The following is a 27,319-nucleotide window of genomic DNA, read 5'->3' on the forward strand; positions in this document are numbered from 1 at the left end:
ATGTATTATGTGTGCATGTCTCAGGTCTCATGTCTGCCTAATATGTATGTACCTATACATTTATGTGTATATTAGTATTGTTTTGACACAAAAAAAAAAAGAAAACAATAAGAAGAAGAAAACGAAGAAGAATGAAAAATGATGAAAAAGGAAACAAAAATACTCTTTTTAGGCAAAATAAAAAAGTATAACGAAGAACAATGTTTGTTTTCCCTGTGTAACTTCTCACTTCCATTCAAGTTTCTAGAATTTCTGGCAACCGCGTAGCATTCTGTAATGGTGTAGGGCGCTACATTAGACGCTTTTGGTCTGTGTCGTAGCAAGCACGTTAGTCTGGCCTAGTCAGTGTAGCCATACCCTTTTCAAATATTTTGTGGTGGCGTAGCGTGGTCTAAAGTCAAGTGTAAGGCGTGTAGGGCACTAATTTCCATCACCATGCACATTACTACATAAGTCATGCACATGTTTAAATCTTTAAATTATTATCAGAGGACGTTGATAATACAATTCCATACCCCGGCTGGGATTGAACCCACGCCCTCCTCAATACCAGGCAGGTATAATCCCTTTACGGTATACGGTTGGATGGAAGAGAATGCCCCAGGCATTAATCCCGCCCCTTAGTTGGAATATTTTGTAGATAGTTTATTTTATAATTTGACAATCCTCAATCCGAAAAATAGTAGCATTTTCTTCCATTAGAAATAGAGGATGAATAATAATAGCTCTTTCATATTCTCATTTTTTTTTTATATTATTTTTTTTTTTTTTTTTTTTTTTTTTCTTCTCTTTTGTTAATCTTGTTGTTCTGTATATATTTATTGTACCTATACTCTTGTAAATATTCCAAATAAAAAGAGTTAAATAATAATAATAATACGGTAAGCAGGTGTAATCTAATCTTTCTTCTTTTCCCCCCCTCTTCCGTCAGGTTGAATACCGCCCGTGTGTGATACCAGGTAACTGTTGGGAACTGATCAAGGAGTTCCTACAGGGGTTCCTCGGCTCCTGTGTACAGGCCCTGCCCCCTCCCTATCTACAGGCACGGATTAATGATGTCTACACCCCCGTGGATACGGTACAACAGTATCTTGAACATTTCATCATGTATCGGAAGTCCACTCCTGCTATGCTGTATAATAAATAAATGTAAAAAAAAATGTAAATGCAGTTTCTTTGTGTTATTATGTCACAACTTTGGTGCTCACTGCAGCATTGTAGGATTTTCCCAATATATCTCGATAATCCTAAAATCCAATGTTTACCTACCATGCTGGCACCGGTCGCTATGCGCATTTAGGTATATGTCATAGTTACTCATTTTCCTCACGAGGCTGAGTGGGCCCCGCTACAGCCAGTTACGGAATCAATCATTTGGATGATACAAATTTCTTGACCCCGCCGAGAATCGAACCCGGGTCTCCCGCGTGCAAGGCGAGCGCAGTGACCACTACGCCATGGGAGCTGACCTGTATAATAAATAATAAGTAAACTGTACTATCAGTGCGTAGCTCGAGTTCGTGTCCCACGTCGGAGTTCGCGGGTTCAATTCCCGACAGAGACGAAGTTTCTGCGGCTCTGTGCTTGGAACACTTTTTGATGGTCACAAAGAACGTCAGTAACTTTGCCCTAAGCTTGTAGTTTTGGGTTCAATTACCGGCAAAATCAAAGTTTCTTTGTTCTCAGCCTAGTTAGCTTGGATGGTAGTGCGTCTGCCTGTTAAGCACTAGGCCACGAGTTCGATTCCTGCCCGGAGCGGATTTTATCTTAAACAGATAAGATTCGATCTCGGAACGGCTGGCTGTCTCCAATCCTGTCTTCCTTTTCTCCGCTTTCGGGACGATAAGACCGTGGCAGTTACAGTTCCCTCTATTAAACCTCTCAGCTTAACTCCATACACAGAAGGTCCACTCAGAGTGTTAGGTGTAGGGGCAAACAGCCCTAAGGGATGGGTTAAGCTTCTACGAATCAAACCTCTTGGGGGAAAAAAGAAAAAAAAAACTGAAAATGAAAGTAAGGAAGGAAGAACACCAGGAGATTATACTCTACACAGTTGAGAACTGTGAAGAGTACTGGTCAACTTGATAAGGAGAACCAAAAAGGCAGATAGATATATTTTGCAGAACTTCAAAGAAAATATATCTGCCTTTTTGGTTCTCCTTATCAAGTTGACCCACAGAACTTATATATAATGACTGCTGAAACCCTCCAAAAGATTTTATTTATTTGTTTATTTTTGTTCGTTTCGGCCTCAAAGGACCACGGAATTCTTAACTCTCTGGTTTTTGCTTTCTCTTGTGCCAGTATATCTTCATCCTAGAAGAATGGTCGGTCATTCTCTCCTCAGACCACTTGCTGTTAGGTTTTGCTGTGGTGGAAGTTATTGGTTTTAGTTTGTTTGTGGATTTCACAGCTTCCCTGAACTTATTTCGGTTCCAAATAAGTTCTTCGTTAATTTTAGCTTCTCTAAAAGCTTTCTTTACTTGGGTTGCCCATTTTGCGTAAGATGACTTCTTTGAGACGGATGCATGAATGCGTTGAGTTAGTCTCTTCCTTTATTATTATTATTATTACTATTATTATTATTATTATGTATTATTATTTAATCATCAGATCGACTATTTAAAGAAACACAATACTTCCTATTAAAATGCAGGGTCAAGATAAAGGGTAAATATCAACGGGCGGGCACCCAGAAATTCCCTTAGAAGAAAATAATTCCCTTTCATGGTAATTCCCAAATTTCGAGAAATTTCACAATTTTCGTTAAAATAATTACCCTTTTACTACCTCAGGGTCTCAAAATTTCAACGAAAATTTCTCAAACACTTTTGATTTCCGAAACTGAAGAAAAACCTCCCTTTCATTCCTAAATTTCAAGAAATTCCATAATTTCCCCCAATTAAAATAATAAAATTCCCCTTCTCTCCCACAGGGTCACAAAAAACCGTGCACGTTCTGCACAACTCGGAACAGCCGGCCTCCGTGTTCAGCATCCTCGAGTCTGGCGTCCCAGGCGGTCCGGGCGGTCCGAGCGGCGCTGTCAAGAATATTCCCGTAGTGGCCGACTCGCTATTCGACCTCCTCATGATGAAAATGACCCCCGTGTACACAAGCAAGAAACAGACCAAGGTAATAATTATAAATAATAATAATAATAATAATAAAATAATAATAATGATAATGATAATAATAATTAAAATGTTTCTTCGCTGTTTCTTTTAAAAAAAAAAAATCTATGATTTTTCTTGTTCCCATCAAAATTCAATGTAATATTCAAAGTTCTTGTTGATTTCGATATTGATTGGAAATATATTCCTGGGACATTGGACAAAGTCCCAAAGGTATCACTTGGACCAACATCACTACCATTCCAATATTGTCATTTTCAAGTGAAGGCGTAACATCAAAATGTTTTAAAGAAAATCTTGAGAGACTAGTACAAAACTGCCAGACTCAACATCCAAAAAAGTGTGATCCTGCACACATGCCACATCGTTCGCAAATTTTTAAACAACTTTTTTTAAGAGGTTTGACAGAGGGAACTGTAACTGCTATGGTCTTATCGTCCCGAAATCGAAGAGAAAAGGAAGACAGGATAGGAGGAAAGCCAGCCGTTCCGAGAACGAATATTATCCCATCAGGATAAAATCCGCCCTGGGCGGGAATCGAACCCGCGGCCTAGCGCTTACAAGGCAGACGCACTACCAAATAAGCTAACTAGGCTGGCTTTTTTTTTTTTTTTTTTTTTTTTTTTAAAAAAAATTTTTAATTTTATTTTTTGAAAAATATTTTAATTTTCCTCCTTTTTTTTAACAACTAATTTTAACTGTAGTTCATGTAAGATAGTTTGAATTGACTCCTTGCATGTACTCAGAAGCCACAAATAAATACATGTACCTCGTTCATAATAATAAGAAGAAGTTTATTCATTACAATAATTCACTCACAGTTATGTACGAGTATTTCTCTTTCTGAATAAAGCCCTGTAAGTACTAATGTACTTTTAGGGTATTCTTTTAACTTGCTTATTCTTCTTCTTTTGTTCTTCTGGTTATTTTCAGCTCAACTTTTATATTTCATTGCTTCCTAAATAAAAAATCTTTAATACTCTTTTTCAGGTGGAATCGAAAGGGCCGAGGTTTGAGCTCGGTGACTTTTGCGTCAAACTCGGGAGTGTCAGTATTAGTCAGAACTTCAAGGCGGTGCTGGTGGAGGTAAGAACTTCAAAGGGTTAATTTTGTTTAAGAGTTGATAGAAAGAAGTTTTACTGTTAAAGTTATGTCGTCCCAGAATCCAAGAGAGGAGGACAGGATGAGAAAAAACTTATCTTATCTTATCTTATCTTATCTGTTTAATTTTACTGGACCAATTGACTTGGCCCAGTAAAATTAACTGAAAATTTAGTGGCAAGATTTGACCCGTGAAACTGAAAAATTAGTGGCAAGAGCAAGACACAAACAAAGATCTTAAGATAGAAGCATGTCGAAATTAAATTTTTCGGCAGACTCAAGGTATAGTCCCTTTAACCTGGCAGTACGCTACTTCTATTACTGTGCTTAAATCTTTTTTTTTTTTTTTTTTTTTTTATCGGGATGAAAACTTGAAAAAAAAATCGTAAGATGAAAATAATGAAAGTAATAAGAATGCCTTTCTTTTAAGGTGTGTCCTTACATAGTAAACGGCTGTCAATTTTTTGTAATTTGTAATTTATTTGCATCAATAAATAATAATAATAACAGTGGTAGTACAATATGATAAATAACTTAAGCTATGAAATCGCTAAGCGCGAAACCGAAAGCAATCGACGAGGTGAATCTATGTTGTCGAGGCAAGTGGACATTGATTGAGTGGATCGACCGCCGTCGACTAAATGTTTGATGGCTTATAAATTAAGTAAATTCGTAAATTATAATTTTATTATTGTATTGAACTTTTTTCTGTCAAAAACGTAACGTTCCATGCGTTTAAATTGAAACTAAACGTATTTGACTCATGATGTATGTATCTATTTTATTGTTATTGATTTTTTACTGTATTTATTTATTTAATTGAAGGAGTTTTAACAATAAAGTTCTATCTGAATAGCGATGAAACAAATTTTGACTTTCTATATTAATATGTACGTTCTGCCCTCAGTTTATGCTTAACTCAGTTTCTCATGTAGTCATTCTCTGCCACCTAACACTTACCCTTGTCAAGGACATGGTGGGTAGTAGGCGGCCATTTTGAATCTTGGGCGGTAAAGTCATGAATTAACACTTACCCTGGTCAAGGACATGGTGGGTAATAGGTGGCCATTTTGAATCTTGGGCGGTAAAGTCATGAATTAACACTTACCCTGGTCAAGGACATGGTGGGTGGTAGGCGGCCATTTTGAATCTTGGGCGGTAAAGTCATGAATTAACACTTACCCTAGTCAAGGACATGGTGGGTAGGAGGCGGCCATTTTGAATCTTGGGCGGTAAAGTCATGAATGAAGTCTTGCGGACTTCCAGGTTAAGCTGCATCCGCTGTGTAAACCGTAGTGTGATGCCCATGTACTGTGAAATATAAATACAATAAGTATAAGTAGTGGTTTATTTAGGCTGACAGCCTAGAACTAATGGTGGATTTCACCAATGACTTAATGAGAGATTTAACCAATGGGAGAATTTTTAATCATCCAAAAAGGTGTTTTTAATAACCCAAAAAGGAGTTTTTAATGATCCAAACCGAAATAAAAAAAAAATATATCCTCCTTTTTGGATAACTAAAAACTCCTTAGGATCATTTAAACACCTTTTTGGATGATTTAAAATTCTTCCATTAGTGAAATCTCTCATTAAGTCATCGGTGAAATCCACCATAACAGTTTAATAAATTTCATACCGGGTGAATATCAAACGTTGTTTTCCACTCTTGTTCATCGGGTGTGGGCAAAGTCTTGAGATGTGTGAGATGAGATGCATCCAAACCATAGAACTTGGGGTATGTAGCCTTGAACGGGAACCCTGGGAACAAATGAGGTACCAAAATAAGATAATAATAATAATAAGTTTATTTTTGTGTAAAATGACATCAATAGGTCTGTTTTTCATTCCTACGCCGCATCGATGCGGCGTTCACTCTGCGTCAGGAGTGGGGGTAAAATGTGGAAATTCAACAAATACAATTACACGATGCGCATTTCGATCATTGGATCATCATCAGGTGGATATGTCAATATTTTACGAAACACTAACGAAAAAGCACGTATATCGGTAACATTTAACACTAAAACACGGGAAATAAAATAGAAAGCTGGTGATTTGAACCATTGTCAAAGTCGACTGAATTTTACGGTTATTGTTTTTATTTTGAATGATATCATGTCAATTAATCAGCTGTTCTAAGGGGGACGTTGTAGGTTTTGTTTGGCGCGGAGTATTTCAAATGTTCGTTTATTATGGAGTCTGTAGGCCTGTTTTTCATTCCTACGCCGCATCGATGCGGCGTTCACTCTGCGTCAGGAGTGGGGGTAAAATGTGGAAATTCAACAAACATGACGACGAGGGAAACAGAAGACTGAAACTTTGGTTTTATTATCATTGTCATTACGCTAAACTCGCATTACATGTAGTCAAGTAATGAGCGAAGTAAAATTTCAGAGTTGGGAAAAAAGATTTCCAAGATATGAAGAAATAAAAATTTTATGATACGGTAATGCTATTATGTAAGTATAATATGCATTGTATACTGGTATTATTATCAGACTATATCATACATTTATTAAAATCCTAGACTTGTGGACTACCCAGCCCCTGTCGTTTGCAAAAAATGTTAAATTCCCCCTAAAAGGAAGGTGCATTGACACTATACTCATTACATAATTATCTAATGGTATCATTTAGTTTAGACCCAGAAGTCCCATTATGCTAACAGAATTATTCCATTAGTAAAAAAAAAAAAAAAAAAAAAAAAAAAAAAAAAAAAAAAGGAAAAATTTTTTTTCATTTCCCTCAATACAATTACAATATGGCGGAACCTGAAGCTACTCGAGACTCGCATCAGGGATTTAAGACGCAGCGTTGACGCTAAAGTAGGGGAAGTGGAATGAAAAACACGCGTCGCGTTCGCATCGCACCCACGTCGGAATGAAAAACAGATCTAATAATATACCTACCTACTTTAAATATCATTCTGTCTATCTACCTATAAATAATGTCTAGGTACTACAAAATATAATACAGTCGAACCAGTCTAAGTGGGAATCCAAGGGACCGGCAATTTTTTCCCACTTATCCTGGTTTCCCAGTTATAAAATGTCCCACGAAGAGAGGTTGTCATTTCTCTGTTCTCACTTATAGAGGTAGTTGTGGATTTTGAATTTCTTCTTTCGAAAAATGCGCTTAAGACATTTCCAAAAAATTTCCCGTTACAGAGGTCCGCAGACTCCGCAGAAACAACTTCCCATTTTCAGAGACAAAATTCCTACTTCAGGGTTTATACGCGACCTGGAAAAGTCATGGAATCTGAAAATCGGCCAAAAAGTCATGGAAAATCGTGAAATTTTAAAGAAAACCTGGAAAAGTCATGGAATTTGCCACCCGGTCAAAAATTAAAAATGTTCAAATTAATTATCAAGTTTAGACCTTTGGTCACCGAAATATACTCGGTCAACTCCGAAGTTTGGGTAAACATAAACAATTGGTTTACAAACTCGCGAGTCAACAGAGGATGTTAGAAACCGGCCCTTAGAAGCTGGGTAGAATCCGACTCTTTCGATCCTAGGATTATTTTGGGGTTGTGCAATCCGGATTCTAATGGGGTTGGGGTAGTTTGGTTACCTGGGGTTAATTTGAATTCCTAACGAAGCTCGATGATCCTAGCGATCTTCAATAACTTTTTAATTGAGTGTTGTCCATGGACGTCTCACAGAGGATCAACTAACCCTACAGTAAGTCTCCATGTTAGTAGAGAATTACATTTGAGGATGGCATGAGTAGCCGTCTCTTCACACTCCCCGCATAATATAAGCAGTATAAGCTGCAAACAATTTGGTCTTGTAGATGTTTCCTGAGTCCACAGTACCCGGTGATCAGGCTCTCACAGTTAGGTCGTAACGTATATAAGTAAGGTAGGTACTTTATACACTCTTTCTTCTCGCTGCTTTGAGTCGCGCTCTATCGGAAAAAAACTGAACTCTCAGTATCCAAAGGCATCTTAATTCACTCCTGACACTCCTGGCTCTTGAGTCCCGACTTCATCTTCTCTACGAAAAACGAATTCATACGCATTTCGTAGTTTTAGACTGTTTGAGGCGTAAGCTTCAAAAGCCGGAGATTAACCTATATTTTAGTGTAAAAAGGAGAACAAACGTGTAAAAAGTAGGACAAGTCCGACCAGCCTACTCAGGAGGGTATGACCTTTTGCTTACTTACTTATCCTGTGTCCAAGAAACTTGCTTTATATCTTGTCCCTCCAAGGCTGAGCGACTTGTTTTTCTAATGGACTAGCTGAATTCCGTCGCTTCGCTCCGGAATCCCGCTAGTTCATCCTGAGGAATGGCCAAACTTGTAGAAAAGGCATGGCCGAACTTGTAGAAAATAATAAAAATACGGTCGCGCTGCGCGCTCCCTATTAGCTGCACAGTTATCAAAATAAAAACTAAAAACACAAACGAAACTCAAAATGTTAGTCGAGAGCGGAACATTTCTCTCCCGCAGTCTCTGCTTCCTGTGTATTTCTTATGGAAATTTTAGCGATCGAAAATTGATCATATCTCAGGATCGGTTTAGATTTTCTCAAAATCCTTTCTTATTGCACACCTAGACCATAAAAGGAATATTCAGCTTTCTAGGTGTTGTGGTTCAGGAGATAGAGCGATCAGTGTGTGAATATGAAATGTGAATGAGTGAATGGATCTTGTTTTTATAATTCAATTAGTCAATTTCGAAATATTTGTGAAAAACTTTTTTACCAGTCTAGTCAGGGGTAGCGCGCCTGCCTTGAATTCAATTAGTCAATTTCGAAATATTTGTGAAAAACTTTTTTACCAGTCTAGTCAGGGGTAGCGCGCCTGCCTTGTAAGCCCTCATTCTCATGTTTTCATTTTTCATTCCTGTCCGCTGTGAAATTTAATGGTTGTTCTTGGAACAACTGGCTTCTTTAATGGTTGTTCTTGGAACGGCTGGCTTTCTCCTATCTTGTCCTCCTCTTTTCAATTCCGGCATGAAAACACCTCCGTTTTGTTAGGTCAGCCACTCACTATGAGGTAGACCTGACAGGTACCACTGAAAAGGTCCGTTTGTCAGGTCTATACCTAATAGCTGAGGAGCACACACACTATCGAGTAGACCTGATCAGATGTACCAGCCTGTCGTCAGGTCTACCTTATAATGAGTGGCTGGCCTTACAGTACAATCTAGCAAACCTCTTAAGCGGCGCATTCCCCCTCATATTGCTTGGCGTTCTGCATATTGCATATTTTATTTAAATGAAGGGGTAATCTTACTGATTTTGAAGAACCTCCGCCCCCTAATTTTCTAGAAAACTCATGGAAATTTTCTGGAAAAGTCATGGAATTTCATTCCGGGAAAAGCGTATAAACTCTGCACTTGAGGAGGCTCAGAACCGAGTCGCTAGTAAAAAGTCATTCCCACTTATAGAGGCACGAATTTCCAATTTAACACAGGTTTTTTTTAGTAAAAGTGAAGAGGCCACGAATTTTTTCCCACTTAGACAGGTTCGACTGTACCTACCTATAATATCTACTTTAAATATCAGTGTCTACTACAAATTCCCTAGAGACAGCAAAGCTATCGCAATACACGTGTTCCTATGAAATATCCATTGTTACTTTTTCTTCTCCTCCTTCTCCCTTTCTTCCTTCTCTTCCCTGCCACTTCACGATTTCAATTTTCCTTCTGGTACATCTCAATATGCTTCTCCTCCTCCTTCTTCCTTTCGTTCCTTTCCTCCTTCTTCCTTTTGTTCCTTTCCTCCTTCTTCCTTATGTTCCTTTCCTCCTTCTTCCTTTTGTTCCTTTCCTCCTTCTTCCTTATGTTCCTTTCCTCCTTCTTCCTTTTGTTCCTTTCCTCCTTCTTCCTTATGTTCCTTTCCTCCTTCTTCCTTATGTTCCTTTCCTCCTTCTTCCTTTTGTTCCTTTCCTCCTTCTTCCTTATGTTCCTTTCCTCCTTAAAAGTAGGGGAAGTGGAATGAAAAACACGCGTCACTTCACGTCGGGTTTGCATCGCACCCACGTCGGAATGAAAAACAGACCTCTTGACTCGGTACTTGTTCAGAAGTCACGTCAATGAAAAATTGGGAGCTGTCACAAATGAGCAGTGACCAGTGTTATTGTAGGGTTAGGTTAAACACAAAAAAGGAGCTTTCTTTTTCATTGTCTTGGCTTCTGAATAATTACCCTTGACTCTTCCGGTTTAGACTCGGCTTACTTTTATTTCTTGGATTTTGCAATTTGATTGGTTTTTGGTTTCAATTTTTTTTCCAAAAATTTCAGCAAATCAGATTGCTCGATCCAAGAGTTCAACTTAAACAAAGTTAAGAGCCTTGTTATTTATTTCAGGTGATGTTGACTGAGTCAGAGACAGAGTATGTGGTACGCTGCATCAAGCATAGCTTCCAATCTCATCTGATTCTACAGTTGGAAGTCAGTAACACGTTGAGTGATCAGCTTCTGGAAAACGTCACTGTGCAATTGGAGGTAAGGGTTAGAGTCTCTCTTCTGTCCAGGTCGCGGGTTCGATTCTCGCCCCGGGGGGCGGACTTTATCCTGAACAGATAAGGTTCGTTCTCGGAACGGCTGGCTTTCTCTTATCCTGCTCCCCTTCTCTCTTCGATTTCGGGACGATAAGACCACAGCAGTTACAGTTCCCTCTATCAAACTTTCCCCCTTAAAAAAATTGATACTAGGAACTAATACCTACTTACAATGTGTTTGTGATACGAGTTTTATCGGTCCTAATTCTCTCTTCGCTTTCGGTATGATAAACCATTACAGTTCCCTCTATCCAACTTTCACACTATTTTCTTCATTTACTATGGAATGAATTAGGTAACGCGCGAGATGAGGAGAACTCTCAAAAGTGGGTAGGTATAAAGTCTAACGTTTATCAAGTCAGAGTTTCATCTGTCATACCATTTCTACTTTTTTCAACTACACCCCTCTCTTCCTCCTCAGATCCCCGAAGGGTACGAGCTGATCAAGGAGACGCCCATCCCCCGCCTGGCGTACAACGAGACCCAGAGCGTCTACATCATCCTCCAGTATCCGCCCTCGCTGGCGGATTCTGTCACCTCGGTGGGAGCGGTACTCAAGTTCTCCGTCAAGGATTGTGATCCCACTACCGGACAACCAGACTCGGATGAGGGATATGACGATGAGTATATGGTGAGTAGGAAGGGCCTTTAGGGGGCTCCGAAAGGGGTATACCTAAAAAACTGATTACACAAAATTCAACTGATTGGCCATAAGGAGTGCGAAAATTAGCTGACTGACCATAAGGCAATATGCAAAACGGCGGTTTACATCGTTAGGCGAAAGAAAATTTCGGAAAAGTCGTAGCATTTTTCAGTAGTACAGGAAAAACCACTTTCGGGATCATAAAACTCAACTGATTGTCAATAAGGAGTACGATTCCTATACTACTGGAAAATGGTACGACTTTTCCGAATTTTTCTTTCACCAAACGATGTAAACCGCTGTTTTGCATATTGCCTGGAGGTCAGTCAGCTAATTTTCGTATTCCTTATTGCCAATCAGGAACCACTGCCTTAGTAGTAACATAGTGACGTTAAACAAACGTCTAAGAGGGAACAACCAGACAAAAATAATATGAAATATACCGTAGGTAATAGAGATTTTTTTGCAACCAAAACTAGCACATTTGCAGAAACAAGTACTCATCAAATAACGTTAAAGCGTTCAATCAAAGAGATACCTACCAATTTTGGTAGCAAAAACTCTTATTATATGAATAAAAGCAAGCAAGGACAATCACAATTTGAATGCAAAAGTAAAAAAAGGCAAATACAAAAAAGATCACACACGGTATTTCAATTAACAAACGAGTTTATTTTGCTGATAATAGTGTCCATTTTGTTGGCCGGTATAACAAGGACTCTCCGGAAGGGAGTCATTGTTGCGTCGTCTTCCATCCAACCTCCTACCAGGGCCGAGTCACTTTCATCCTTCACCGAGAACTCAAACTTGAGATCCGCCTCCTGAAATCAAATAATAGATTGAGAGAAAACCCATGGTTCAATTAAAGTTTACCTCTTTATATCTTAGAATTCTTAGAGGTAAATTGGGAAGCCTGTCTGTCTGTAAACAAAATATCTCGAGAACGGTAAGAGATAGAGAGTTGAAAATTGGTATGTAGCTGTCAAATGTGACATTGGATGCGACACGAAACTTTTGGTTAAGACCGGTGCAACGGTTGGCGGCATTTTACCGGTTTTTGGCGGTTTTCGGTGTAATTTTAACAACATCTCGGCAACGCTATAAGCTAGAGACTTGAAATTTTGTATGTACCTAGTTCACAAATGTGACAAAGATGCAACACAAAACGTTTGGTTAAAATAGGTGCTGCGGTTGGCGGTTTTTGACCGTTTTTTGGCGGTTTTCAGCTATACTGACTACTGACTAAACGGTTAGAGATATTGTAAAAGTTTGGCTATAAGAACAAGAACACCCAAAATAAGCATCATTCAATAGGATAAGGAAATGCTCTGGTGCTATACTGCGTTATGTTTTGCATGATATGCAGTTATCATATGTATCGGAAAAAATCTGCTGGAAATACATACATAGCATGCTTTAAAAATGTTTTTACGAATAGGTAAACATGTACTTTGTGAAGATTGTGGAGTAGAAAGGGCTCAAAATATAAATTTAACAAGCTGGGTCCGTCCCTCCGGGAATTTTTTAGCCCGTAGTTTATTCGATCGTGATTAAAGAAAATCAGTAACTATGTACCTACCTAATTTGTTTAATATTAAGTTTATTATTATTTTTGATTTGATTTTTCGATTTTACTTTCATGTAATGATTTAAAATCAAGACTAGAGCCCGTTCTCCCTTTATTCCCAATATAAGGTTTAAGTCACCCATCCATTTATTGGCCTTGCTCGGCGTAGCTTAACATAGGTAACGCTAAAACCGGTCTTAAATGATCGACTGAAGTGTTATCTAAAACTTTCTCGCTTTGAGTTCATAGGTCGTCGCGACAAATTTCAAGATCAGAGCTCATTTGTGTGAGAAAATGTGAAAAAAATCCCCCAAATCCAGTTTGCTTTGAGTTTATAGGTCGTCGCGACAAATTTTGAGATCAGAGCTCATTTGTGTGAGAAAATGTGAAAAAAATCCCCCAAAAACCAGTTCTTTTGGTTTTTTGGCTTTATGGTTTTCTGGACAAAATTTGCACCACCATTTTCGTGTTCCTGATAAAAAGACCTTTAATTTGATATATCTCTAAAAACCACCATTTTCGTGTTCCTGGTAAAAAGACCTTTAATTTGATATATAGGTCTACCAGGTTTGGATAAGTCCTTCTATGGGCATTGGGCACAGACCGACAGACAGACGACACCGAGGCGAATACAATAGTCCGTCCCTTATACCTTTTTATTACTATTGTAATAATAAAGGAAGGATGGACTAAAAATGTGATTTTCGTACTTACGCCTCTTCGTATTCGGTACAACGATATGTATGATTGTATGCGAGAAAATGGGTGGGAAATCTTATATTATAAGAACGAGATCCATTCACATTTCACACACTGATCACTCTATCTCCAGATATCTGGAGATAGAGTGATCATATGAGAACCACAACACCTAGAAAGCTGAAATTTGGTAGGAATATTCCTTTTATGCTCTAGGTGTGCAATAAGAAAGGATTTTGCGAAAATCTAAATCGATCCTGAGATGTGATCAATTTTCGATCGCTAAAATCTCCATAAGAAATACACAGAGTGCAGAGACTGCGGGAGAGAAATGTTCCGCTCTCGACCAACATTTTGAGAGTTTCGTTTATGTTTTTAGTTTGATAACTATGTACTATCCTAATTAGGGAGCGCGCAGCGCGACCGTATTTTTTATTATTTTCTACAAGTTTGGCCATGCCTCGGGATGAACTAGCGGGATTTTTTTGTGGGTGTATTATACGAAAAATATATAAGGTATCGTAAAAAGCAAGTATTTAAAAGGAATTGAAATTTAATACATACGAAAAGATATCAAATTATCCCTACAGTTCAGTGTAAGGTCTGGTCCAGCATTAGAAATAATGAGTTCCTTCCTCAGGGATGACGTCATACGACCTGGGGGATAAGTAAGTACAGGGACATGTAGCCAGCATCTAATCTGGGGGGCAGCCGCGGTTCAAAAAGGAAAAGAAGGATGTGATATCTAGAGGGAGGAGGTATATTGTATTAGGTATAAAAAATAAATAAATACATACCCATAGTATTTTTACTAATAGTAATAATGATGATGATGATGATGATGATGATGATGATGATGATGATGATGATGATGATGATGATGATGATGAGATAGAAGAAGATGATGATGATGATGATGATGATGATGATGATGATGATGATGATGATGATGATGATGATGATGATGATGATGATGATGATAATTGCAGAGACATTCTGTACTTCTCCATCCTTCCCAATAGCTATGTATAACGAACAACCTATAAATATCTAGGTACCTACCTACTATCCATAATATGTAGGTATACACTTTCGTGGAATGAGATACTGAAAGCAACCTACCACTCTACAGTTTACACGAGAATTAGGTATGACGTATTAAAGAATCAAATGCAAAATTTTATACCTAGTAACATCGATATTAAATTGTATTAAATATTATTAGAATTGATGGTTCGTCTCTTATTAATTAATACCTATGTAAAGCGAGATAATTTGCGTAATATACACCGCGTGGTAGCAGTATATGTATAGTATGTAGGTATAGGTTATACTGATGCATAGAACCTCATCTCTTAACTACCTGGATAATGGCTAATGCTACATTTTATTACCGCACCCTATAAACATTCAGGAGAAAGGTTAGTTCACGTCCTCCATTCAGCAGTTGAGTACTCTTCAGTATATTACCTATGTAGGTGCTTTACATCTACATATACATACCTAGGTATGTATTTTGTTTAGGGACTGACTACGGGGAAAATACTCAGGGGGTCGTGCTACGCGCTCCCTCACGGTCTATCAGTGCAGCGTAAAATAGGCATAACTTTGAACTGCCGCGCCATTTTGAATCAGAAAGGAATGTGACAATTTTAAGTAGCTCTATGTCACCCCGAGTACTCTTCTTAACAACCACAAAAAAATTCATCAAGAACGGTCTAGCCGTTTTCTCGTGAAAAGAGGACAAACGTGGATGCATAAGGAGTAAGAATAACTAAAAAATTCACGATTCTAAGCAATGTACAGACAGACATCTGTACAGACAAAGTACAGTACAGACAAGCAATGTACAGACTAAACAATGTACAGTACAGACAATGTACAGACAAATCTATGTAGTTTCATGCCAAATATCTTACATATTGTATAATAGTAATAAATAAAATTAGACTTTGTAACATTATGAAGGTCCATCCTAGCTACGAGTATTTGATCGTATATGAAAAACCTAACAAAAGTGAAGCATTACCCGTTTTCCTTACAATTTAGAATTCAAAATTCAACATTCTTTCTATGGCAGTCAAATCCAAGGACAGATCTTCCCAGGAAGACATACCTTCCTGAGCTCCTCTTCTATACGCGTGTTTTTCATTCCACTTCCCCTACTTTAGCGTCAACGCTGCGTCTTAAATCCCTGATGCGAGTCTCGAGTAGCTTCAGGTTCCGCCATATTGTAATTGTATTGAGGGAAATGAAAAAAATGTTTCGTAATTTCTCCACTAGATGTCGTCATGTTTGTTGAATTTCCACATTTTACCCCCACTCCTGACGCAGAGTGAACGCCGCATCGATGCGGCGATTGCGGCGTAGGAATGAAAAACAGACCTCAAGTGTTTCTGACACATTTTAAACTGCGCAGTTTTCAAACCAACCAGTTTTGAGATTTTTGTTTTGGCAACATCGCAAAATTACCTCTGTGGTGCTTTAATAATTCTCTGTGTAGCCTTTTGTGGTGGAGTGGGTATCACACTAGGCTTGCACGCAGGAGGTCCGGGTTCGATTCCCGGCGGGGCCGAGGTTTTTTTAAATTATTTTTTTCATTTATTATTATTATTATAATTATATAATAGATAGATTAGTTTTACATAGGCTTACCTTGCATTTATTAGGGTAAACGATTTTTTTTTATTTCATAGGATCGTTACGTATAGGATTTTACGTAAAGCGAAGCTTTTATAATTAACCATTAAACTTGATGCTTTTTTCTAGGTACCCTAGAAGCGGATAAACCGCCAAACGAACGGATTTTCGGCCGTATTTCGGCGGTTTTTCAGCCACCAAGAGTTCTCTCCTCAGATTTCGAGGTCTCAAATTTGTTTACAATCACCTCAAATTTGTAGTGTTGGGAATAATCGATTATTTCACATAATCGATTATCAATAATCGATTATAAAAAATAATCGATTAATCGATTATTAATCGTGTTATACGAGTACCTACTTCCCACCATACCTAACGATTCTATGAAAAAATAAAATAAAATTGTTTACCCTAAATATGCAAGGTGGACTCGATAAAACTATACTAAAAGTGAGAAGTGAGTATAAAGTGATACTAGTGCGTTCATATGAAAAGAACACAAATGCAATAATAATAATATAATAATAAGTATGATGATAATAATAATAATAATAATAATAATGGGGAGTTTTAGGTATGATTCTGTATGTTACTTACATCTACATCTCTAGTCTTGGTTAGTTCGATATTTCGACACACGAGCGTCGCAAAGAACACCACATTGTCACCACGCTGTAACTCGTCAGCATCCCAGAACGTCCCTTCTCCCCCCTGGTAGGCGTTACAGGTGTTGGTCTTCCACAGATTCATACTGGGTGATCCCTTGAAGGAGGACACTCGGCCGACGTGACTAGGGTTGGTACGGCCTGTCTCTACTGTGACATTGACGTTGATGAATGTTTGGAGCTGAGGAGAAGACGAAAATCACGTTAATCTTACTGTTAGGCCAGCCATACACTATCAATATTATATCTGATAAGATCCTAGATTAAGTTATTCTAGATTAATTCTATGTATCTCTATCTTAAAAAATAAACATGGGGTTACCCCCGTTAATTTGTAAAAATAAAATAAAATCAAGGGTCCCGGGCTTGCTACTAATCGAGTCCTGTATACCTGTAATGGACTTGGAAGAAGAAGAAGAAGAAGAAGAAGAAGAAGAAGAAGAAGAAGAAGAAGAAGAAGAAGAAGAAAAAACATTTTGAGGTTAAGTTGCAACAACCTCGCAAGTAAATTCGAAAAAATTTTGATCGAGAAAACTTCTTTGGCAAGTGTTAAACGCGACCGGAACCCCTTTGGAAGGGCACGCTTGTGCATGCAACTTATGAGTGACCACGATATCAGCTGTTCCATTTGATTTACACTAATGTTTACCTTTTTTTGTTTCCAAGTTGTGACAGCTTAATAATTTGGTTACGTTATTTTATATACATAGATACATAGGTACATACAAACCTATAAGTACAATAGGTATTGGAGATCAGATCAGAATTTTTTTTTTTTTTTTCAGACCTAATAGCAACTTCATTATGTTCCTCTTAAGTACTTTTGTACATTTCAAGAACTCTTCTTTAGATTAACTTCTTTTTTACGGTATCAATATTACTGTCTGACCGCTAAGATTTTCCCTCCATTCGGCAACATTCTACAGTATGTACTATGTAGCTTGGTCGGACCTACAAACTTAACAAACAGAGTACCTAAATACAAAATCATCGAGGGACACTGTTAGCCCAGTGGTAACGCGCTTACTTGCCATGCAGAAGGTCCCTGGTTCAATGCCCCCAAAATTTTGCACTCGTTTTTCGATTGCAAATATTTCAACAGGTTACTTTCTGGTGTTCTCGTATTGACCCAGCGCCTAAATGGGAACTATTGTGTCTCTTATCCCCCATCTGATGAGAGGCATACTACGGGATGGGCATGCTATGTCACAGACCCTGGTTCAATACTCCCAAAATTTTGCACTCGTTTTTGATTGCAAATATTTCAACCGGTTACTTTCTGGTGTTCTCGTATTGACCCAGCACATAAATGGGAACTATTGTGTCTCTTATCCCCCATCTGATGAGAGGCATACTACGGGATGGGCATGCTATGTCACAGACCACACGAGTCTAATGTACCAGTTGTTTCACTCAGTATTCTTACCGTCCAAGCATTGTCTCAAGTCCAATAGATTGGTAGTACAGTTGTTACAATAGCAATCATAGGCAGGTCTATCTTTATTGAATATGTCGGGAATAGGTTCATATTGTGGTACCTTAGATCCCAGGAACTGAAATAAGTAATGAAGAAAAGAATAGAATGCACATTAAACAGATAAGGTTCGTTCTCGGAACGGCTGGCTTTCTCATATCCCGTTCTCCTTTTCTCTTCAATTTCGGGACGATAAGACCTCCGTTGTTACAGTTCCCTCTATCAAACCTCTTGGGGGGAAAATAATCTGATGTGAACATCACACGACTTTCATTCTCGTATTGAATATCCAAATCCCTTAGCGTTTAGTACGTACAGCTGTCAAAATTGGGTCGAAACACAGCTAACCGTTACTTCTATGATAATGAAAAGTATTTTTTCCGGGAGTTTTAGGTATGATTCTGTATGTTACTTACATCTACATCTCTAGTCTTGGTTAGTTCAATATTTCGACACACGAGCGTCGCAAAGAACACCACATTGTCACCACGCTGTAACTCGTCAGCATCCCAGAACGTCCCCTCTCCCCCCTGGTAGGCGTTACAGGTGTTGGTCTTCCACAGATTCATACTGGGTGATCCCTTGAAGGAGGACACTCGGCCGACGTGACCAACGCGTCAGCATCCCAGAACGTCCCTTCTCCCCCCTGGTAGGCGTTACAGGTGTTGGTCTTCCACAGATTCATACTGGGTGATCCCTTGAAGAATGCTCCCAAAATTTTGCACTCGTTTTTGGATTGCAAATATTTCAACAGGTTACTTTCTGGTGTTCTCGAATTGACCCAGCACCTAAATGGGAACTATTGTGTCTCTTATCCCCCATCTGATGAGAGGCATACTACGGGATGGGCATGCTACGACACAGACCACATGCGTCTAATGTAGCAGTTGTTTCTCAGTATTCTTACCGTCCAAGCATTGCCTCAGGTCCAATAGATTGGTAGTACAGTTGTTACAATAGCAATCATAGGCAGGTCTATCTTTATTGAATATGTCAGGAATAGGTTCATATTGTGGTACCTTGGATCCCAGGAACTGAAATAATTAATGAAGAAAAGAATAGAATGCACAGATAAGGTTCGTTCTCGGAACGGTTGGCTTTCTCATATCCCGTTCTCCTTCTCTCTTCGATTTCGGGACGATAAGACCTCTGTTGTTATAGTTCTCTCTATCAAAAAAAATCACACGACTTTCATCCTCGTATGGAATACCTAAATCCCTTAGCGTTTAGTCCGTACAGCTGTCAAAATTGGGTCGAAACACAGCTAACCGTTACTTCTATGATAATGAAAAGTATTTTTTCCGGGAGTTTTAGGTATGATTCTGTATGTTACTTACATCTACATCTCTAGTCTTGGTTAGTTCGATATTTCGACACACGAGCGTCGCAAAGAACACCACATTGTCACCACGCTGTAACTCGTCAGCATCCCAGAACGTCCCTTCTCCCCCCTGGTAGGCGTTACAGGTGTTGGTCTTCCACAGATTCATACTGGGTGATCCCTTGAAGGAGGACACTCGGCCGACGTGACTAGGGTTGGTACGGCCTGTCTCTACTGTGACATTGACGTTGATGAATGTTTGGAGCTGAGGAGAAGACGAAAATCACGCTAATCTTACTGTTAGGCCAGCCATACACTATCAATATTATATCTGATAAGATCCTAGATTAAGTTATTCTAGATTAATTCTATGTATCTCTATCTTAAAAAATAAACATGGGGTTACCCCCGTTAATTTGTAAAAATAAAAATTACTATACAAAAATTAGTACCTCTTTTTATTATATACTCTTCATGAATATTCTTAACTCCTTGAATTTGTTTATGTAATTTAATTGTAGGAAGAATCGGAGGAATCAGACAATCCTCAATCCGAAAAATAGTAGCATTTTCTTCCATTAGAAATAGAGGATGAATAATAATAGCTCTTTCATATTCTCATTTTTTTTTTATATTATTTTTTTTTTTTTTTTTTTTTTTTTTCTTCTCTTTTGTTAATCTTGTTGTTCTGTATATATTTATTGTACCTATACTCTTGTAAATATTCCAAATAAAAAGAGTTAAATAATAATAATAATACGGTAAGCAGGTGTAATCTAATCTTTCTTCTTTTCCCCCCCTCTTCCGTCAGGTTGAATACCGCCCGTGTGTGATACCAGGTAACTGTTGGGAACTGATCAAGGAGTTCCTACAGGGGTTCCTCGGCTCCTGTGTACAGGCCCTGCCCCCTCCCTATCTACAGGCACGGATTAATGATGTCTACACCCCCGTGGATACGGTACAACAGTATCTTGAACATTTCATCATGTATCGGAAGTCCACTCCTGCTATGCTGTATAATAAATAAATGTAAAAAAAAATGTAAATGCAGTTTCTTTGTGTTATTATGTCACAACTTTGGTGCTCACTGCAGCATTGTAGGATTTTCCCAATATATCTCGATAATCCTAAAATCCAATGTTTACCTACCATGCTGGCACCGGTCGCTATGCGCATTTAGGTATATGTCATAGTTACTCATTTTCCTCACGAGGCTGAGTGGGCCCCGCTACAGCCAGTTACGGAATCAATCATTTGGATGATACAAATTTCTTGACCCCGCCGAGAATCGAACCCGGGTCTCCCGCGTGCAAGGCGAGCGCAGTGACCACTACGCCATGGGAGCTGACCTGTATAATAAATAATAAGTAAACTGTACTATCAGTGCGTAGCTCGAGTTCGTGTCCCACGTCGGAGTTCGCGGGTTCAATTCCCGACAAAGACGAATTTTCTGCGGCTCTGTGTGGAATACTTTTAAATCGTCACAAAGAACGTCAGTAACTTTGCCCTAAGCTTGTAGTTGTAAGTTCAATTCCTGACAATGTCAAAGTTTCTTCGTTGCCAGCCTAGTTAGCTTGGAGGGTAGTGCGTCTGCCTTGTAAGCACTAGGTCACGAGTTCGATTACCGCCCGGAGCGGATTTTATCCTCAACAGATAAGATTCGATCTCGGAACGGCTGGCTGTCTCCAATCCTGTCTTCCTTTTCTCCGCTTTCGGGACAATAAGACCGTGGCAGTTACCGTTCCCTCTATTAAACCTCTCAGCTTAACTCCATACATAGATGACCACTGCTCCAATAGAAACTCAATAAAGCAATGGTCAATTTTCCAGTGGTCAGGTTTCCAAAAGGAAATACCCCACCTTAACAACTATTGGGAAATTAAAAATTCCAACAATATGGAATTTTCACAAAGTCACAAAGGTTTTTTGCTTCTTTTTGAAGTAATTAAGAAAAGGTTAGATCAGGTAAAGGTGGAAGAGTTGCTTTTTTCAAACTGTCACCTGAGGATATAAATGGTCAATGCATACAAAAAATAAGTAGAATTCTGATTTCCTTTTGAATATTGTTTCCTGATATCAAATCTTGCTCTTGGACCTGATCATTTTTTTATTTTCATACATTTTGAGCAAAGCTCAATTGGAGCTTAAGCTTGGCTATTTGAGCTTTGTAAAAATTATGTCATTTTTCTGATTGATGGGTTAATTTTAAAATTTTGATTAAAAATTAACCAATCAGCAATCAATTGAACTTAAAGATTGTGATCCCAGCTATTAACTGAGTATGAGTATAAGTGGGTGGCTATCAATATAACAATACCTACATCATAAATATATTTATTTTAGGATTTTTAGGTACCTATGTATCTACTTCACTGCAAATTGCATATAGGTACACAAGAAGATTTATGGGTTATTTTACAATACCTACAGGAAACAGATAATAAAACAAAATATTTGCAGGATATAAAGAACACTTGATGTATGTGCCTACATATGTACATATCACACCTCAGTATGTGTAAGTTCACTTACCTAACAAATAATACCGACAATATTTTACTGTTCACAAGATAAACTCTCAAGGGTTATTGCACTCAACATTATTGCAAAAAACTGGAATTTCATTGTGACAAATTTAGAATTCAGGAGGAGAGCATAAATGAAACAAATATCATAATGCTGTCAACATACCTACATTGAGATATTTTCAGATTGACTGATCAGGTTAGTTATCTGATGTTTTTATTATTATTTCTAAGTGGCAGGGTATCCTGTCTTCTTCCTGAAGGTCTTCTACAAAACAATTCAACATGAATTTTTTCCAATGATCTGATGGAAAAACTGATCTAGTGAGTGATATGTACATCATCCAATAATTAAAAAATAAAAAAAAAAAAAAAAAAAATACTTAGTAGTTAATGCTGTCCACAGGTGTACAAAACTTCTAACAGCATCATACAATCAAATCAAATGCAATATTCTTCTTATGGCCAGGTCCACAAAGTGAGTTAAAACTCAGTTTATGTTTAACTCTCTGATTGAGCAATCATTAAGCAATTTTTAAACGGATCAGCTTTTTTTATTTAATTAAACCAAGATTGACATACGTATTCAAAAAAGCCAGTAAGTGGTAGATAAATTCCTTTATTTTAAAAAGCAATACTTACGTTCAATAAATAGAAGAAATGCTTCAAGGAAAACAAACTATAAATATACAATACAAAAGCTAAGCACAAATTACAGGTGTAAAAAATCACAGATCAAATTTGTTCTCAGAACACCAAAAGTAATAAGTATTGTGTAACACTTCAAGCAGTGATTAAATTAATAACTTTAAATTAGGTTATTACCATAGTTCAAATTATAATAAAGTCATAATGAAACAAACATACAAAACACCTAAAGAATCACATTAGTTATCAAGAAAACCACCTGTTGTTTCTGAAATTAAATTTATTTTAGCTGTATGAAATTTTAAAAAAATACTTTAGAGCAAGTTGTTGGATGTTACTACACAAGAGGAGGTCGCGGTGCTACTGAATTACTGATCATTTATCAGTGCCATTCCGACGTTCAACTAACGAGGAACCTTATAGTAAAATCTAGGTAGATAATCTCAATTTCAACTTGGGAAAACTCTACTAATTATCATTTTTTTTTTTTGCCTTGTAAAATCTAGAGTAGGTACATACGTGATTTTGATTTCCTCCTTGTGGAATGGAAAATGGAAGTGAAGTGACCTTTGTATTTGTACTTTTTGATCAGCTGATTGTAAATGTAAACAAAATTCTTGAAGTGTAAATATTTCCCCCTAGAGCGCAGCACCAAATACGTTTTCAAACTCATGGTCGGAAAAAAGGTAAAAAAATCTCTTACATTTTTCCCCCTCAAATTTTATTGCCAATTTGGGTAATTTATGCAGAATAAATGGATGATCCATAGAATTAATAAACTTTACTTATCAGGATATTCAATTAATCCCTCCTTTTCTGCGGAAAATAAGGTTACAAAAATTCATGCTTAAAAAAAGGTTGGTACACCCGGTGATAAAACGTACGACAGAGGGGGGGGAGGGAGGCGGGATTTTTTGAATTTTGAAATTTTCAAACCGGTAAAAAAAAAGGAAAAGCGAAAAAAAGATAACTGAAAAAACGTTAAAAAACGGAAAACCGCCAAAGTTCATAAGGTAAGTTCTACGTACTAGTGCAAGAATTTACAAAGGCATACGAATTTAATATTTGCAAATACCTCTTCACCTCTACTTCAAGTTACTCAAATGAATGAAAATATACGTAAAATTCCATGCTTTGGATAGGATTTGAACTTGTGTCCTTTCACCACAACCACCACAGAACCCATTCTAAGGTAAGCGTGCCAAAAGTGCCAATGATTGCACTCTGGGATCTACTACAACCATATCATAGAAATGGTTAACTCCAAGGTATTCTCAGAGACAGTGTCTCCAAGAATGCTCAAGGGTAACAACCACTTGTAGCTCCGTTGTGAACATCCCCTGTTGTTGATAGGTATGCACTTACATTAAGGACTTGCTAGGGCTGTATTTTGCACTAGTTTGTTAAGGTCCAATAATTAAAATGACTGTACATTGTAGTCTACTCATACATTTCCATTTTACTTTGTAAGAGGTAAGAGGTTTAGCTTAGCTAGTTATGGCTAAAACTAGGCACACTGGGAAAGGAATTTTGGTATTTATGCAGAAGTCATGTTCGTGGAAAAGAAAAGCTCCTTTTTGTATTTAACCTAACCCTATAATAACACTGATCACTGCTTGTTTGTGCCAGTTCCTTTGGTAGCAATATTCCACGGACGTGACTTCTGCACAAGTACCGGAATTTTTATTGTGTTAAGCATAAATGCTTGTCACAAATGTCATTCCCCTGCTTAATGCACTAAGTACGCTAAATTTTATGACTTGACTAGGACTCGAACCACCAACCTCCAGATCCGAAGTCCACCGCACTAACCACTACACCACTGAGGTTGGTTAATTAGGCACACTGTTGTACTCACCTACCTTATTGTAAATTCATTTTTTTTTTTTTTTTTTTTTTTTTTTTTTTTTTTAAGTATTCTCATTTATTACCTCATAAATACTTAAGAAGGAAAAAAAATATAAAATATACCTGACTAACTTCTAGGTTCTAGTTATCAGTTCCCTTTGTTCTTATCAGTATGTGAGACTTGTGAGAGGTACGTATACCAACATAACATAACTGATAACACTTCATTATTACTTATGGTTTCATATGTTTTGTGTGATTACTTGATTAGCGAGGCAGCTATGTTTACTTTCCGATTTCCATTTCCTTTTTGAAAACAAGCACTTACAAATGGCATAACAACAGTGTTATACTTAAACCATCAGTAATACATTACCCAGTTAACTTACATGTGTGTAAATCAGAATATTAAGAGTTTTTTTTTATCGAGAAATTATATGGAGTTAGTTGTCTTTTATTCTTTTAATTTGTCTAGTCATTCTTACCAGCTAGTAATTGAAGTGATTCTGATTGGCATTTGCTGTCAAGTCCATTTGATATGTATATTCTCAACAGAGCTAATCTAAAACTCTGCTAAATTGTTAATTTTATTTGGTGTTCTTGGTTTTGTTTCAGATAGAAAAAACCAAGGACTTATAAATACCCAGGTATTTATAGGTACATATGAAAGACCATGCTATCATCAGTGTTTCGTAAACTGATCCTCAATGAACAACATGCTAGTGCTAATATTTTGAAGAAGTGCTGTCTGCTCAGTTTTTCAACCATGAGTAAGAGGGATCTGTCAACTGATTTAAGAGGACAAGTGAGTATGATTGCTTGGATTCATGAAGCTAAAGAAAAGTCCAATTTGAGTATTGAACGGGGACTCGAGACATAGACAATTGCCAGAAGATGCCCTTTTCAAACACACACTAAAAGGAGGAGAAAAAACAACCTCAGAAGAATATAGGTCTGCTTGAATTGAATGATGATTAATGATAAAGTACCTACTCTATTTTTTTTTTTTTTTTTTTTTTTTTTTTTTTTTTAAAAAATAATTTTTTTTTTTTCCCTCCCCTCCTTCGCTTTTGCTCCTTCCCTCTCCCTTTCCTTTCCCTCCCTCCATTTCTTTTGCAAAATAAAACAGGGTGTCCCTTAAATTGAAAGTTGTACTTAAAGTTCGGTGATGAAAATTTCGGGAAAGTAAGAACTTGCTTACGTCCGTCAACACATTATTATTATCATGTTAAGGCGGTCTCTTCCTGATCCCTTATGTGCCGCGTCCATTTTAGTTTAGGTTTATACGCGATCTGGAAAACCTGGAAAAGTCATAGAATCTGAAAATCGGCCAAAAAGGCATGGAAAATCGTGATAATTTAAAGAAAACCTGGAAAAGTCGTGGAATTTGTCACTCGGTCAAAAATTAAAAGTGTTCATGTTAAATATCAAGTTTTCCAAAAAAAAAACGGCCTGCGGCGCATTCCACCTCACATTCCTTGACGTTCTGCATATTGCATATTTTATTGAAATGAAGGGGTAATCTTACTGTTTTTTAAGTACCTCTGCCCCCCTAATTTTCTGGAAATTCATGGAAAATCGTCTGGGAAAGTCATGGAATTTCATTCCGGGAAAAGCGTATAAACCCTGGTTTGGGACTATTCCGTCAACACATACTACCCTGACCCAACCCAAGTGGAAATCGAACCTGCAACCTAACGCGTACAAGGCAGATACTTTAGCTAACTAGGCTGGCTTTTTTACTTTCAATTACTAATTTTATTGATGCTGGTTAAAATCCGGAATAGCTCTAGTTCTGCCCAGTGTCTTCATTTTAAATCTCCTGGAAATCAGACCAAAAGTCAGCCAGAAGACGTTAGACGTTTTCTCGGAGACACCCCTTATTCACATTTGTATAATAGAGGAATTATATTTTCATTTTCCCCCCGGAGTAATTTTTCTACAGTAATAATGTATGCTTACGGGGTGGTATCCCTCGCCAGCTCCCTTGGAATAGAATAAGATATATCCTGTCCGAATAGGACGGAAAAGTCCTTTTAGAGCAGTCTAAACAAGGTTTGGTATAAAAGTCCCTTTAGAGCAGTCTAAACAAGGTCTGGTATATTTTTGTGTTTGCGCGATACGATCATCCCTGTTTCCAACACCTTTTCGACTATTGGGAATGCATTCAGTTGATTCATGGATTCTTTTAAATTGGAGATTCATTCGGTGGAATCTTGGATTTGCTCGATGGATTTTGGCCGTATGTACTGAAAATTCTGAAAATTGGACGTAGATTTTCAGAACAGACTGTGTTCACTATAGATTTCGCCACACATTACACAATAAAGCGGCCCTGTAATAAACTGGTGAAAGAAAGTCACTGCCTGACCTGAATTGACAGTCGAGAGTCGAGCTACCGCGAAACAAAAAAATATCGGCCTAGTTAGCTCGGAGGGTAACACGTCTGCCTCTAAGCGCTAGGTCGCCTGTTCGATTCCCGTCCGAGGCGGATTTTATCCTATACGGATAAGGTTCGTTCTCGGAACGGCTGGCTTTCTCCTAAC

The 27,319-nt window shown here is 37.8% G+C and overlaps 1 protein-coding gene and 1 long non-coding RNA gene across 2 annotated transcripts; both read left to right on the forward strand.

Moving 5' to 3' along the window:
- Nucleotides 1–20,792, forward strand: LOC108254616 (mediator of RNA polymerase II transcription subunit 20-like). Its single transcript, XM_026820211.1, has 6 exons — nt 1–24; nt 932–1,126; nt 2,305–2,386; nt 2,936–3,132; nt 4,122–4,217; nt 20,564–20,792. The coding sequence occupies exons 1-6, from the start codon at nt 1–3 to the stop codon at nt 20,777–20,779; spliced, it is 810 nt and encodes a 269-aa protein (XP_026676012.1). The 3' UTR covers nt 20,780–20,792.
- A 3,082-nt stretch (nt 20,793–23,874) lies between these two features.
- LOC113465579 lies at nt 23,875–25,579 on the forward strand. Its single transcript, XR_003390243.1, has 2 exons — nt 23,875–23,938; nt 25,389–25,579. It is a non-coding gene; the product is annotated as an uncharacterized LOC113465579 (long non-coding RNA).
- The last annotated feature ends 1,740 nt before the right edge of the window (nt 25,580–27,319 follow it).

Source organism: Diaphorina citri, unplaced genomic scaffold (assembly GCF_000475195.1).
Source record: "Diaphorina citri unplaced genomic scaffold, Diaci psyllid genome assembly version 1.1 scaffold129, whole genome shotgun sequence".
NCBI classification, from domain to species: domain Eukaryota; kingdom Metazoa; phylum Arthropoda; class Insecta; order Hemiptera; family Psyllidae; genus Diaphorina; species Diaphorina citri.